The sequence below is a fragment of the Dasypus novemcinctus genome, chromosome 19 (assembly GCF_030445035.2).
Source record: "Dasypus novemcinctus isolate mDasNov1 chromosome 19, mDasNov1.1.hap2, whole genome shotgun sequence".
Lineage (NCBI taxonomy): Eukaryota > Metazoa > Chordata > Mammalia > Cingulata > Dasypodidae > Dasypus > Dasypus novemcinctus.
Genome location: NC_080691.1, coordinates 32,913,674 through 32,930,114, shown reverse-complemented (window position 1 = coordinate 32,930,114; position 16,441 = coordinate 32,913,674). Strand labels below are relative to the sequence as shown.

General features: G+C 42.6%; 1 protein-coding gene across 3 annotated transcripts in view; it reads right to left on the bottom strand.

Annotated features, from left to right (window-relative positions):
• USP30 (ubiquitin specific peptidase 30) overlaps window positions 1-16,441 on the bottom strand; it is a 66,209-nt gene that overhangs the window by 16,641 nt on the left and 33,127 nt on the right. Inside the window, exons 1-7 of one of the 3 annotated variants that reach the window (XM_004470191.4) lie at window positions 15,694-16,217; window positions 12,081-12,190; window positions 10,778-10,960; window positions 6,590-6,693; window positions 3,711-3,809; window positions 3,065-3,110; window positions 1,752-1,846 (exon numbers count right to left, since the gene is read on the bottom strand). In XM_004470191.4, the coding sequence (XP_004470248.1) occupies window positions 1,752-1,846; window positions 3,065-3,110; window positions 3,711-3,809; window positions 6,590-6,693; window positions 10,778-10,960; window positions 12,081-12,190; window positions 15,694-15,776 (720 nt within the window). In that variant the 5' untranslated portion in view covers window positions 15,777-16,217. Of the gene's footprint in view, window positions 1-1,751; window positions 1,847-3,064; window positions 3,111-3,710; window positions 3,810-6,589; window positions 6,694-10,777; window positions 10,961-12,080; window positions 12,191-15,693; window positions 16,218-16,441 lie in introns of those variants that run through there. The other 2 variants (XM_023592192.3, XM_058281516.2) reach the window with 2 other exon arrangements.

The following is a 16,441-nucleotide window of genomic DNA, read 5'->3' as shown; positions in this document are numbered from 1 at the left end:
GAGGGTCCCAAAGGTCAAAGATGGAACAATGTGAATATCATGAAAGTTACTGACTATAATAGATTGAAATCGAGTATGTTTAAATCCATAAGTTTATAATGATTAAAAAAGAAAACAACCCTTCATTGATCACCTTTGGAGGATTCTAGAAACCAATTCATTATTTTGAAAACTTGAAAATAAAGGGAAAGAATCAAGCATCTAGCCTGCCAGTGCTTAACCAACTATTCCTCTGGGTAACAAAGTAGTTAAGAAGGAAGTGTAATCCAACTAAAAATTAAGAAGTCATAATTAGAATATCACATTTGGCAACCCCTAATGGATCTAGCAATGATCACCAGTGGGTTTCAATGTCATAAAAATAGAGGCAATGAAACATAATGGGCCTCTGGCTCGATGTACACATCACCTACAAAGTAATCTTGCAGATAAACATCCAACCTGAATCTGACCAATTATTGATCTGACTATTAATGTACAGGAAACATAGGGGACAGAAAAACATGTTAAAAACATATCATGAAGACACAATTAGCAAAATCCAGACTGTGGTAAATACTACAGGACAAACAACCTAGTTTCTTCAACAAATAAAAGAGCAAAGAAAAAAATTAAGAGAGATGAATGGGGAACCTATTGATTAAAAGATATTTCAGAGACATACTAATGAATTGTAAGGTATGGACCTTACTCTAAAAAGAAAAGAAACAAAGACTCAACATTATTGGCCATTACGGAAATTCAAGTCAAAAATCACAATGAGATACCACTTCATAACCAGTAGGATAGATATAATAAAGAAGTCAGATGCTAACAAGTGTTGTCAAGAATGTTGAGATATTGGAACACTCATATACTGCTGGTGGAAATGCAAAATGGTACAGTTACTTCAGAAAACAGTTTGGCAGTTCCTCAAAAGATTAAGAGAGTTACCATATGACCCAGCAACTTCACTCCTAGGTATATACCCAAGAGTAATGCAAACATACGTCCATGTAAAAACTTGTACACAAATATTCATAGGAGCATTATTAATAATACACAAAGAATGGTAACCACCCAAATATACATCAGTGGATGAATGGCTAAACAAAATGTGGTATATCCATGCAATGAAAAATAATATGGTTTTTAAAAGGAATGAAGTACTGATACATGCTACCTTGTGGAAGAACCATGCTAAATGAAGGAAGGTAGTCATAAAAGACCACATATTGTATGATTTCATTATATGAGATGTCCAGAATAGGCATATCTACAGAGACAAAAAGAAGACTAGTGGTTGCCTAAGCCTGGGAGTTTGTGGAGAAATGGAGAGTGACTGCTAATGGGTATGGGGTTTCGGGGGGGAAGGATGAAATGTTCGCAAATCAATAAGGTGGTGGTTGCACTATTCTCTACTTATGTATTATGTTGGAAATTTTCTGTACTAAAGAATGAGTTAAAAATCTCAAAAAGAGAGAAAAGAAAAGCAGTCCTAGAATCTGTGTGCCCACTGTGAGCACAGAACCAACCTTAGACTCAAAATCATGCCAACCCATAACGGGTCTGCTGCTCTTGGCAAGGAAGGTGCCATCTGAGACTCACACAATGAGTGCATTAGCACCACCTGAGGAGGGTAATCGGCCCACTAAGCGTGCAGAGCCCCCAGAACCCCAAACGCCTTACACCAGCGTCAGTCCACAGGGGCCTTTCATGAATCTTAAAAGAAAGCCTTGCCAGAGAATAACAAGTATCAGAATTGTATTTACCTGGTGTTCACAGTGTTTGCAGACCATATTACTAGTAAGTCTTCCATGAAAAGGATGTTGAGATTTCCAGTGATTGGTTGTGGCATAAGGTGACCCTAGAATACAAAATATCTGTTGATATGCTACCTTTAGCCCTTTGAGGCCAACCTCAAAATTCTCCCTTCTTTTACAGACAGCAGAATATACAGTAGAAACTTCCTCTTTAGGAAAAAAAAAGGTTCCTAAAAAATACATTGAAATAGCTTTCCTCACTGACTTCCATTAAAAAATTAATTAGGGGGTGGGGCTGAATGGGACCTCACATATATATTTTTAATGTAATATTATTACAAAGTCAATAAAAAAAAATTAATTAATTTTAAAAAGAATACTATTTCTTCACAGAAGAATTTATATAGGTCTTTAAATGTGCTCTATATGATAGGGAGAGCCATATTTTAAAAAGCAATTTATGTTTAATAACGTATGTTTACAAACATTTGCTTAAGATGTTGATGTCTAAAGAAGCATACCACAAGTGAACATTCCTTAAAGTGAGACAAAAGTCTGAAATATTCAGAATAAGCACGTTCTGAAAACCTGGCACTTCCCCTGGACAGTGTGGGAGGTGTAACAGTGCAAGTAGGCTACGTAGGAACTGGGCTGCCGTGGTCAGGCAGCCCTGGGCTCAAGCCGGGCTCTGCTGCTCACTGGCTACATGACCCAGGAAGGCACTTGATCGCCGTAAGCCTCGGTTTGCTGGAAGTGGGGGATAACTATTATTCCACTGTCCCCAGTACCATCAACTTCATAGAGCTGCTGTAATGCTTACATGACATGTTAGGGTTCTAGTGCCTGGCACACAGTATGGGCTCGAAAAATATAAGTTCTTATTACTATTAGTGCACAAAGAAATCAACGTGCCAATTTGATTTTTTAAGTGTAAGTCTCAAGAAAATAATCATTTCCTTCTAAGGAGAACTGTGATAATTTGCAGTCAAAATTGGCCTACCGTGGAACAGGAGGACATGACAGATTCGGTTTCTTAAGTTTTCCACAGAACAAGTCAAGAAGGTAAAAAGAAAGCCCTTGTTTGAAGTATAAATAACTGTTTAGAGAAATCTGAGCAGGGCTGGTGTGTGAGGGAACAAGTAAGATGTTCACCAAGGGGGTCATTTAAAGCTGTCCCCAAAGCACAAGTTCCTTTGCAGGTACATCACATGTTCCGGCTGGACTGGATGGCACCAGAAAAAAATTTTTTTTAAATAAGCAAATTATTGTCACATCTAAAAAGCACACATCTTTTGTGTTACATTTCAATGGAAAATGACTACCTCTTGTGCGGCAGGTTATTTGTTTGGGAGTTATTTCTGACTGCTGCTGTAGGGAAAGAAAAAGAAACAGACTGAAAACCTTTCTGAGATCCTTTTTATCACCCTAAACCCTAAATCTTATAAGTTTCTCTACTGATTGCACCATTTAAAAATCAATTTTTTAAAAAGGCCATACAAAGTTTTCAAAGTAGACCTAATTATCCTCTCTGGCTGGTTACTGTATGTATCCCTTCATCAAATACAACTGAAACATATTTCCCCTCTCTGGAATATTTCTCCCCCTTTACTAATTAACTTTTATCAATTCCCAAAACATTTCTACTATTAGGGAATAATGAAGACTCCTTTAGTATCCCTACAGCTTCTTATTCTCCTCTACTAAATAAGCAAAAATAGAACATGCTTTTTTCTCAAAGCCAACACAAATTGCGCAATGAATCATTTGAAAGAGCCATGACACCCCTAACCAAGGCTGCCAACGGCCAAGTCTGCAGCTTAAGACCTTCCCCCAACCTTGCTCCCACGACTGATTTCTGTTGAACCTTACTTTTGAGTTTAAAATTACACAAAGATTACACTTGTGTTTCTTGTACCTATTAAATGGGTATAAATTGCATCAAATATATTGAAAATATTAACGGTTTACCTCTAAAGAATGCACATCAAACAAATGTGTGACCCGGGGCTGGCGGTCTCGCTCATCTTCCAAGGACGAGGTGATGACGTGAAATAATTCATGAGCATCCTGTCGAAGGGCAAAGCATGCTTCAGAAAAGGGCCAAGGAGGAAAAGAAAATGAAAATGCAGAGCGGATGTAGTTCAGTGGTTGAGCGCCTGCTTCGCCTGTATGAGGTCCCAGGTTCGATCCCATATACCTCCTAAAAAAATAATAAAAGGGCCAAGGAAGCAGGCAGCATCAGAACCAGCACTGCAGATGGCCAGTAGGCAGAACCCTTAGTTTGTTTTCCACCTTCTCAAGGCCCAGCTCACTAAACAGAAAGTCACGTCCTGGACGTTTCCATACTACACTCGAGTAAGAGGCCCATGAGGAGAGAGAGAGCTGGGGCAAGCTGCTTGCACGCCCGCAGTCTCTGAGCCTATTTTCACTTTATTGAGATGGCTTGGACCCCCCACTCCACCCAACCCCAAACGAGACTGCGCTTTAAGAATGACCACAAGCCCCCTCTCCCAAAAAGCCAAAAGCCACCTCTCCTTCTTTCAGAATAGACACGGCCCCCTGCCCTGCATTCCCATGACGCAGACCCTCCTCCCTCGTAGGCTGCAAATCCCACCGCTTCCCTTGGTCAGTATGGCCATGACATGGACATAAGGCACCACAGCTCCTGCCTGGACGCCTGCAACAGCCTCCTCACTGGGCTCTTGACTTCCGCACAGTCACCACAGAAAACGTTTCAAACACCAATGAGTTTACTCTTCTGCTTCCAACCTGCCAGTGGCTTTCACTGCCAGAGTCTACCCCACCCTGCCAAGCCTTACACAGCCTGATCCTAGCCAGACGTCTGGCCTTCCCCCTGGAGCTCTCTCCCTCAGCTGTTTGGCTCCAGCCCCCTGCCTCCTTGTTCCCTCAACACATCAAGCTTATCCCCGTTGCAGGGCCTCTGCCCTTTGTGCACACTTGGCTGAGAAGCACTTTGCCTGGATCTTCACGTGCCTGTCTCTTTCTCGGCCTTCAGGTCTCCGTGGCAGATTCTCCCTGACCAGCTACCCAAACTTGCCTTCCCACCCCAGCCAAATTGAACAGCAGTCCTGCAGGCTCCACTTTTAAAACCCACCCCAAATCTCTCAAGGTTCTTCATCTCCCCTGCCTCAGCCCCAGCCTAGGCCATCGTCATCTTGGGCCTGGACAACCGCGCCAGCCTCCTGACTCTTCTCTTTGCGTCCATCCCTGCCCTCTACAGTCCTGCCTCCCACAATGAACAAAGTGGTCATTTTCAAACACAAATCAGATCAGACCAGCCCCTTGTTCAAAGCCCTCCCGGGCTTCCTGTTGCATGTGGGTGAAAACCAGACTCCTATCGATGCCCTCCCAGCCCTGCATAAACTGCTCCCTGCCAAAGCTGACCAGCCACGTTCCCGTGCTCCCTCATGCTCCAGGCCCCAGGCACACCGGGCTTCTGGCCATTCTCCAGACGCCGTGCCCTTGTGGCCCTCTCAAGACTTTTAGGCTGGCTTGTTTCTCTGTCCGGAAGTTTATACCCAGCTCTTCACAGGCCTCGCTCCTTTTTATACCTCAAGTTTCAGTTGAAATCTCGCCTCTCCAGAAAGCCTTTCCTATCTAAAGAAGTCTCTCCACTGCTCGTCTCCAGCTCCAGCACTCACACCTCATGACATCGTCACGGAAGTGCCTTGTTTACTGTCTGCTCCCCACCCCTGCAGGAGAACGGGAACCCTGCAAGTCATGTTTGCTGATACAATACACAAATGATACAATACAATGCTGATGCGTACACAAATGAATCCCTTCCTGGGTTATAAACTATAGTTAGCAAGGGAGTGATGGAGACTCAAAGATAAATAGGACGAGGCTCTCGCCCTCCAGGGACTCACAACCCAGGGATAGAAGTGCAGGTTTAGCTATTATCGCATGGCACCAGTGTTGCACCCCTCCTATCACCAATGAGCCCCAGAGTCTGGAGGAGGAGCAGCCCTTCCCAGGAAACTCAAGGAGCCTTCAGATGAGGCATCTGGACCAACTTTTGAAGGACTAGCAGGGGTTCATCAGGGAGAAAAATTCCAAGACAGGATGGAAATGGATTGGTAACTTCGCACAGTCAGCCACGTAACTACTTGGCCTCAAGAGAAGGGACAGTACTGCAGAAGAGTGGGCTTAGGAATGTGAGCTTTCGGGCCACATTAGCTCAACTCCTGGCTCTGCCACTTAAATAGCTGTGTGACTCCGGGCATGTCACTTCACTTCTCTGAGCCTCCGTGTTCTCATCTGTAAAATGAGGATAATAATAGTAGCTCCTTTCAGGGTTATTAAGATTACATCAGATAATTCATAAAGCAAGCACTTGGGCCAAGGTATCCCCCCTGCTCTAGCATCCAGTTTCAACACTGAATAGTGTTGTCAGTGAAATCTGCTGTTGGTCAGCTAGATCATTCATAATAAAGATGCGTGCTTGGCTCCATGCCACATGCTCTGGAAGGCTTCAAAGAAAAAAGTCCAACAGACAGACACGCTCATCTCTCTTTTTCATACACAACTACAGGAGTATGTGTACGGCTCAGTGACTGCTGTGTGCTGAAGATGCTGGAAATTTTTTCCAACAAGTAGCTGGGACTTAAGTGGGTTGTTGATTTAGCTGTTAGAGACTAATCTCAGTCACTCTCTCAGTTTAGGGAGATGTACACTCAGGCCCAGCCACTTGCCAGCTCAACACTGGCATTCAGTCTTCAGGCCACAGCAATGCAGTTGTTCTTGAGCCATTATTGCAAGCTCATCTCCTAGTCACTTCGTGGAAAGGATTCTCCAAGTTAAACCTGTTCAAATGTTGTGTTCACCTGCTCTTCAAATGAAGAGATCTGCCACCTGTACATTCTCAGGACATCCAACAAGCAGCTCGCATCCAAGACCTCGTCATCAGTAACTTCTTGGCAGGACAAAGCTGGAAACAAAAGAGGTAAGACAATTATTAAAGTCCAGCATAGGGAAGCAGCTGCGGCTCAAGCAACTGAGCTCTGGTTTACCATATGGAGGACCCAGGTTTGATCTCTGGGACCTCCTGGTAAAAAAAGAAAAAAAGGCGTCCCAGACCTTCGCGGAGGAGAAGCACAGGCCCCCGCCCAGCAAAGCGACACACCAAAAGAAGACGATGATGCAACCAAATAGGAAAAAAATAAAAATTGTCAAGCATAACAGCTTACCAGGAAATCTACATAGCACAACACAGCAAAGCTAATTAAAATTTTCTTAAGACTTGTAAAATTCACTTCGTAATTACGGTTCCTTCATCTGTCTTCTTTGTAGCTTTACCCAATGCTTAGCATGCTATTAGGCACTTAATGTTTGTTGAACGACTGTTATTTTTTTATGAGGTTACAATATTTAAATAATACAACTGATTTTTTGATATTCAAATATACCAACAACAATATAAAGTTGTTGCTGCAAGATTCTTACTAAGCACAATGATTTTAAATCACAACACTAAGGGTTGGGAGGGCCCTAAACCAACATTCATCTACTCCAACCCTTCACTCAGCAATATCTCATCTCCACAGTATTTTTCCCCCACGGCCATAAGGCCTTAGCTTGTATTTATTTAAATGTGAGCTTCTGATTATCACAGCAGAGCATCAAGCAATATGTGGTGGGATGAATGGTTTACTTTTCAATCATAAGTACAATCAAGCCTCATAAACAATGCCCTATGAATTTGCTCCAATAAAACTTTATTTGCAAAAATAGGCAGCAGGCCAAACTTGACCTATAGGCCAGTTTGCAGCCTCTTGATTTTGACCATTCCACTTCTAGGAGGATTTTGCACTAGACCAGTGTTACTAGAGTGTTGCAGATAAAAAATATTGGGGCCTGCCATCTCAGTGCAGTTTCTGGGAAATCAATGCTTCCAAGAAAACTAGGCCTGCCTGTTTCTATTCTGTGATGTGCAGTGTACTTGAGAGATTCTTTCATATACTTCAGGTCTGACTCTGGAGATTCTGAACACATCCCTCTTCTCTCCTCCCCTGTTCCCCGCCCCCCCCCCCCCCACAAACACACAGAGAACAGTCTAGTAGCACTAGCATTGTTGAGAAGTCCTGAGGCTCATCTTATCAGTGCTCCTGAGACCAGACCTTTACCTGCAGAACAAAGGGAACAGAGCAGAGAAAGAGACTGTTCCTTCCTTTCTCCCACATTCCTCAGGGAGCCCTTCTGTTACCTCTTCCCCTCCCAAGGATAATTTTATTATACCCTTTAACCCAATTTTACCTAATATTTGGTGGGGGCAATTTGGCAACATCTACTGACATTTTCATATCTTAAAAGCCAGCAATTCTTCTTTCTTAGGATGTACCCAAGAGAAACGCATGCATATGTACATGAGGCAGCATGTAACAAGGATGTTCACTGCAGTTGGTTTATCATGACAAGGAATGGCTACATAAACTTTGGTACCTCTATATTATGGATACCATGCAGCTATAAAAGTGAATGAAATAGGGGAGCAGATGTAGCTCAAGTGTTTGAGCTCCTGCTTCCATGTACAAGGTTGTGGGTTCAATCACGGGTACCGCCTAAAAACAACTCTCACTGGGGAGCAGATGTAGCTCAGTAGTTTGAGTGCCTGCTTCCCATGTATGAGGTTCTGGGTTCAATCCCTGGTATCTCTTGAAAAAAAAAAAGTGAATAAGATAGAGCTACTTGTACTGAAATGGACATTTCCCTAATGTATATTATATCTTTGGTTATGAAAAGAACATAAAACAAAATAATATAATTTCTACAGATAAATAGAAACATATTTAAATGCACAGAAAATGGCCTGGAAGAATACATGTGTATCTCACAATTGGGAAGGAAGAAGGGGAGCAGGTTTAGGGTAGTGATAAGGGGGACTTTGGCCTTAACTTTAATGCTTTAGTTTTTATAAGGAGAAATTATTCATGTATTCTTTGTGTAATTAAAAATTATTTCTAAAAATACTAAAATAAGAAACTGAAAAGCAGGAGCAGAGAAAGGCACATTTATTCTAAGTGCAGCTGTGCAGGGATAGTGTCGGCTCCCAGCCCTGGGTCATGTGGATGGAAACTAAGTGGGGGGGGGTGCTGTGGCCACAGTTAGGACAAACCCTAACCCTGCTTATAGCACCAACTGTTGGCATTTCAGCTTTCTCACAGTCGTTGGAATGGTGTGTGTTTTTCAACAGGGTAGTCAAAGAAATGATCTCAACTCACCTCTTTTACAGAAGAGCAGATCTCACTTCATAAAATATCTCTGTGAGGCATTATTTAGCTGGATGCTTTTTAAATGGAACTTTTTTTTCTGACTGTGAGAATAATATATGCTTATTGTTGAAGGTTTAAGAAGTTCAGAAAAATAGTTTTTGATGTTTTTAAACTATCAATTACTGTATAGCCCCCAAACAGCCACTGCTAACATACTGCCTTTTTTCCTTCTATCCAGCCTTTTATAGGTGGAAGTTCTTGCCTCACTCAAGTCAAAGGATGTCATATTTTGTATACTGCTTTTATTTTATTTTTTGTATTCTGTTCCTTTAACCTTACTATAGCTTATGCCGTTTCCCAAATTTACAAAACATTTCATGAAAATGATTCTTAATGGCTATGCAATTTTACTTTGATTGTTTAATTATTCTAGAGTTGGACATCAATATTCTTTTCTTTTTTTCCCCCCATTATAACTAGAGCTCTTAGTGCACACATCAGCATTTAACAAATTTTGTTCAGTGAAATGCCTTCAGGATGTTAACAGATATTCTCGAGGGAAAAACAGTTCTACAGTCAAAAAGCTGGCTTAGGGGCTCAAGCGACTGGGTTCCCATCTACCACAAGGGAGGTCTCTGGTTGGGTTCCCAGTGCCTCTGAAAGAAGAGAGCAAGCTGGCATGATGGGCAGACATGGTGAGCTGATACTACAAGAGACACAGGAAGAAAAACATAACTAGAGACACAACAAAGCAGGGAACAGAAGATCCTGGTGCTTCCTAAAGAAGACGAGCAAGATAGCAAGCTGACATAATGGGCAGGCATGGTAAGCTGACACAAGAATATGCAACAAGAGACACAGGAGGAAAAACATAATGAGAGATACAACAAAGCAGGGAACAGAGGCGGTTCAAGCAATTAGGCTCCTCCCTTCCACATCGGAGGTTCCAGGTTCAGTTCCTAGTACCTCCTAAAAGAAATAAGGAAGACAAGCAGATTCAGCAAGAACAAACAATGAGGGGGTGGGGAGAAATAAATAAAATCTTTTAAAAAAATAAAGCTGGCTTAAAAACCAAAGGTAAAAATTTTTTTTTTTACTTTTTATAAAATGAAGGTAGTTAACTTCTTAAAGTCTTTAGCAAGCCAATGTATGTGGTGACTCTCAAAGTTGGGGGATAATATTTGGACATTCCCAAACTTGTTTTATCTTGGAACTCCATTTTCCAGGCCAGGGTAAGTCATGGTCTAGAAATTCAAAGGTACTGAACATTTTGCAAGCTTTTTCTACATAATTCCAAGCTGCAGCTGCTTTCCAGAAAGGTTGTGCTAAGTCACACTCCCACGAGCAGCATATGAACGTGTTGTCTAACACCTGGCCAACATTGTGGATTTGTTTTTTAATCTTTTCCAACAGGCAAAAACAGTACCTCACTATTCATTACTTTATATTTCTTTCACGATGGTCAAGTTGAACATTTCAGTGCTTGTTAGCAATTTGTGTACTACTTCTTTTGTGAATAACCTTATTTCCTAGGCCAAGACTTTTTTTACTTTAATGATTTTGAAACCAGAATGTATCTTACAACCAAAGTCCTTATATACGGCAATGGGATATTTTCTTCCCTAAAAAAGCTGTTAAAAAAAAAACGAAAGAAACCTACCTGTTTGTATGGCTTGACCTCCAAGTGTTTTTTCATAACAATCTATATGATCTTTTTACTACATTAAGGCTATGAGACCTTTACTTATCATCTGGTCTTCTTTGAAAATGCACATAAGCCCCTTTAAATTCCCAACTAGATACCTTTCAGGAGGTGCAACAGGGTTAAGGATAAATACTGGTGTGGGCGGGGCTCCTTCTGATCCCTGGTATACTGGGTTGTAAACTCTTCCAGCCACTTGATGAAAGTAGGGCAAGCAGACAAGCCTTGCAGCAGGGAGTTCATGAAGCAGGTATTCCCTAAATTGACAAGGCCAGGAACAAGCCCTAAAAAAAAGTAGAAGAAAACGGCACATTATATTGGCCCGTATCTCTCCCATTCTGGATCTAGGGTTTCTGCACTATAGCCTTGAATTTGGAACCCCAATTCAAGACGATTCTTATCCACAGGCACCCACGGCCACAGATTCTGCCTGTTCTCAGGCCCAGTCTGAGTACGGCTCTCTCAGAAGGGTATAAGCTACAGAAGGATAGGTTCTTATCGTGTGTTATTTTTGGAAACCTACCACAGTATCTGGCAGAGCTGGGTTCGTACTGAATATACAAAAACATTTTATAACCATACCCCCTCCCATCCCTGTTCTCTCTCTCTCTTCTTTACTGAGAAAGCAATGTTTCTCAGAACAGAAGAAAACAATTGGTTCTGTTGTTGCTCTCCCAGGACAATGATTTTATTTTTATCGCTGGGAAAGGCACCACTCTAGCAAGTCTCATTGGTTTTTCTGCAAAGATTATCAGCAAAATTTGACATACTTTTGAAAGGTTTTTAAAATTTTTTTATTATGAAAGTTCTCAAACATGCACAAAAGTAGACAGAATATGGAATGAACCTCATTTGTAACTACCCTAGATTTAAAAATGATCAGCATTTGCCACATACTTCATCTCTCCTTTTTTCTTTTTCTTACTGAATTTTAATCAACGTAAGTAGAACAACATTTACAGAGGGGAGTGTTTTTTTTTTAAAAAAGGAAATAGATAGCTTTTATTAATGAAAAAACTAACTTGAAACTTTCACTAGTTTCGCTAGTTGCTGACTAGCAGCTAGTTAGCAAAACGACAAATGTATCACTAATTAATAAGCTGTACCAATGAAAACACAACTGCCATATTAATGTGAACACTTAGACAATAAACCATTGAAAAATTTTCATCACAAAGCATGCCTCAAATTCAAGTCTTGAGAAGGGCTGGCATGTAAGTCTTTTTATGACAGGGTATAAAATAATGAGTCATTAAAATTAACTTCTGGTCAAAAGTAAGTACTGTATCAAAAACTTAAGTTCTCATTTTAAGATACAAAAAAACAAAACATGACACCACCACCATCCACTTTTTTGTATTGTTTTCGGATCAGGTTCACGGGATGCAATGACCTTAACCTTACCTTTTCTACGCTTCTTTCTTTCTGTAATGGGGCCCCAAATAACATAGATTCCTGCGGCAAGAGCAGCGGCAATTCCACCTATAACTCCCCAGTTCTTCATGACTTTGTATCTAAAAAAGAAAATAAATTTACTTGCAAACACAATATGTGGATATACAGATAGAGGTAATTAAGAATAACTTTTTTTTTCATTTTATTATCTTTTTTTTTTTAAGATACATAGATCACACAAAATATTACACTAAAAAATATAAGAGGTTCCCATATAACCCATTCCCCACGCCCCCCAATCCTCCCACTAGGAATAACTTTAATGAAAATTATCCACCAAATATCTAACTTTCAAATTAATGCAATACACAGTAATGGGATTATGTCTTGAAAGTCAGCACTTTCAGACATGAGGATTTAAACACTAAGTCGGAACACAACCTTCCAACAAGCCCATCTCACTTAGAGGAAAAGCCAGATGTTTCCTCTGCTCTGCCTCTCCCTGCACTGCTCCAAACCACACTGACCACTTGCTGTTCCCTGAGCACTCCAGCCACGCTCCCACCTAAAGGCTTTTGCATTGACTGCTCCCTCTGCCTGGAATGCTCTTTGCCTGGAATGCTCTTCCCCTAGAATGCTGCTTGGCTCACTCTCACCCCCCTCTACTTCTCTACAAGGTGTGCACTGAACACATGATAGGAACCTACACTCCTGGTCCCCTTTCCCCAGTTCTACTTTTTCTTTTTTGTCACAGTACCTATCACCTTCTAAAAGCAAATTTCATTCATTCACTATGTCTGTTGTCTGTCTCCCTCAACTAGAATGTAGCGTCCCCTGGGGCAGGGCTCTTTGTCAGTTTTACTCACTTACATATCCCAAGGGACCAGATCATGCCTGGCACTTAGTAGGTTGTCAATAATACTTATTGAATGATTGAACACTCCAGGAAGGATATAGAAATGGATTTCTCTTTTATTTATTTATTTTTTGAGTCCCCTTTTCTTTTCTTTTTTTTTTTTTTTAAGATTTATTTATTTATTTAATTTTCCCCCCTCCCCTGGTTGTCTGTTCTTGGTGTCTATTTGTTGCGTCTTGTTTCTTTGTCTGCTTTTGTTTCTTTGTCCGCTTCTGTTGTCGTCAGCGGCACGGGAAGTGTGGGCGGCGCCATTCCTGGGCAGGCTGCTCTTTCTTTTCACACTGGGCGGCTTTCCTCACGGGCGCACTCCTTGCGCGTGGGGCTCCCCCACGCGGGGGACACCCTTGCGTGGCACGGCACTCCTTGCGCGCATCAGCACTGCGCATGGGCCAGCTCCACACGGGTCGAGGAGGCCTGGGGTTTGAACTGCGGACCTCCCATATGGTAGACGGACGCCCTAACCACTGGGCCAAAGTCCATTTCCCGGATTTCTCTTTTAGAATAATAAATGGGGAAGGCAGCATAAAATAGTATAAAAGATGTTATAAAGTTAAAGATTTCTTAATTTTAGGCTTGACTTGAACACTGAAGTCAATCTTTTACTACAAATGAAGAAATTTTACCAGCAATTTAAAACGCTGTTTTCATACAAAGTTATGCATTTCTGCTGAAAAATTACTTGGTTCCTCACCGAGTTTATATCTGAATACATGCGTTGTATGCACATGTGTGTGTGTGCATAATATATATTTATATCCCAATATTTGGATTATGTGAATATTGTTTTGCTCTCAGCTCAGGAAATATTAACCCAGTAAACCAGTTACTGGTGTTAATAGTGACTTTTTCTTCCAAGAGCTAGCATTTTAATATTGTCATAGCTGATCAGTGAATTTTAAATAAATCTTTGCTCTTCCAAGACAGAGTCAACAGAATGTGCACAGAACTAGGTTTAAAAAGTAGAATCACATTAATCTGGTTCAAATCTTGCCTTCGCTATTTCCTAGGGCATGGCTTCACCTTCTTGACTTTAGCTTCCTCATGTGTAGAGTGGGGAAAATCATGAGACCTACTTCATTGGGTTGTTGTGAGGATGAAATAAGCACTAATGCATAGGATACATAGTAAGTGCTTAAATGTTCACTGTTACTATCACTAAGTATTGTAATAGTTTCATTCATGAAAGTTATTCTTGACATTTCTTAATGTACTATTGTGTTAACTTTTACATTCACAAGTATGTCTGGAAGGATTAAAAACAAATAAAATATTGGTGAAATGCTAAAATACTTTACAAGTGCTTTAAAATCCCTTAATCAAATGTTATTATTTAAGGATGCATATTCAAAGCCAGACATCATGACAGCTTTTTCTTATTCTCAGAACAACCCCATGGAGGTAGATTCTATTACCACCCTCATTTTTATAGATGAGGAAGCTAAAGAGATGAGGCCAACTTGGAAAAGTCAGTGAGGTGGCCGGGATCTGAACCCATACCTACCAGGCTTCCAAATCTGTGCATAAAACCACAAAGCTCAAGAGGGGAATTGAAGGATTTGAGCTAGAGAACTTGTCCAGGTCTTCAGCAAGGCATTAAAACAAAACAATACAAAACAAAAACAAAACAACAAAAACCCCAGGGCAAATGGCAAACTTTGGAAACTCCCTTTCTGTGCAAAATGACAGAGTAGTGGGGCCTGGGGCAGAGGAGATCTGGCTTCTCCTCCCAGCTCCCACATCAGTTCAGCTGTGGAGTCACTGACAAAGCCTGTTTGCCATCTATGTAATGGGACACTGGACAGGATAGTCATTGAGAGCTTCCAGCCCTGGGATAATAAGCTCTTTAGACCCGATCCAGTTTGAAAGAAAGGAAACTGACCTGAGGAACCCGTCTGAGTTATTTAGGGTCAGCACTGGAGCCACGGTGCTCAGCCCTGAAGCCTCAAGCCCATGGTAAATAAGAAAAGAAGATGAGTGAAAAAAAAAGAAGATGAGGGCCCTGACAGGGTTGAGAGATCCTGTTAAGATGAGGGACCCAGAAAACTGTGAGTCCTCGCAGAAATGGACTGGGGTTGCCTTGACCTGACTGCTTAGGGACACCTGCAAGATTGGGGAGTCACTAATAAGTTCGAGGACCCTGATAAAATTGGAGATCTTTGGAAAGACCTATGGGCCTGGTGGGAATAGGATTCTGACAAGATTTGGGGGTGGGGCTACAGGCCCGGGGCACTGACAGGGTTGAAGGGACCCTGGCAGGGCCTGATAATATTGGCAGACCCCGGCAGGCCTGGGGCACTAACAGGCTTGGGAAGGAGAGGCAGGAATGGATACGATCTGGAAAGATTTGGGGGCCCTGGCAGGATCAGAGGTCCTGACAAGATGGGGAGCCTTAGCAGACATTGAGGGGACTGGGGGGCCATTGACGAAATTTGGGGTCTTGACAAGATTGCAAGGACCTGGCAGTCGTTGGAAAACTCCCAGGATTTGGTGGGCACTGGCAGGCCTAGGCCGGGGCGCACTGACAGTACAGAGAGGGGGGCAGAAATCAGGAATGCTGACAGAATTGGTGTTAGGGAAAGCACTTAGGGGGCCTGGGAAGCACGTCGCCCCTCCCTCATCAGCACTCAGAAGCCTCCGGAGTGGCCACTCGGGCCGCGGGGACCCCGACTCGGGCCTGAACAGCCGCCGGCGCCCCGCCCAGCTCACCTGACCGTCGCCCCGGTCCGCAGGAAACGCTGGATGGCCCTGTCGGCCACGGTCATCGCCGTCTCGGCCCCGGAGCTCATCATCGCGGCCGCGGCCGAGGCCCCGCCGCTGCCGCCGTCGCCGCGGGACCAAGGACTCGAAGGCTCCCGAGGCGGCGGAACCCGCGACCAGAGCCCCAGCTACTCGAGGGAAGGTAGGCCAGAGGACCGGAAGTAGCGCCGCCGGAGAGCAATAGTCCTTGTTCTTCCTCCCCCTTTAGCAACGAGCGTCGGCGTCGGTTGCTAAGGGCGGTTCGGTGGCTCAGGGGCACTTGCTTTTCAGGTTTTTCCGGAGCTCCGTTCGTAAATACAGATGCCTCTCTTCCAGGAGGGATCCTGGGTCATGAAATGATTTAGTCGTTGTGGAGAGGGCGGCCCCGACCAAACGCGGAGTCAGGCCGGGGCCACCATTAGTTGTTATTACCGCCAGAGTGGAAATAGACCGCAGAGAAAGGGCCTTTAATGCGCACAGGTCCCAGCTCTGACGACATCAGTAGGAATACCGAGTCCTTTAATAGTACTAGCCACTAAACTTCCTCTTTACTTAGTTGCTCCGTATATTGCTAAGTACGTCATATGCATTATTCACATTTAATCTTCATACCAACCCTTATATTACCCACATTTTACATCCCGAAACCCAAGAAGTTGAGACAGGTAACATGTCTTTTGACACAGCTTGTAAACGATAGAATCAAGGTAGGCAATCG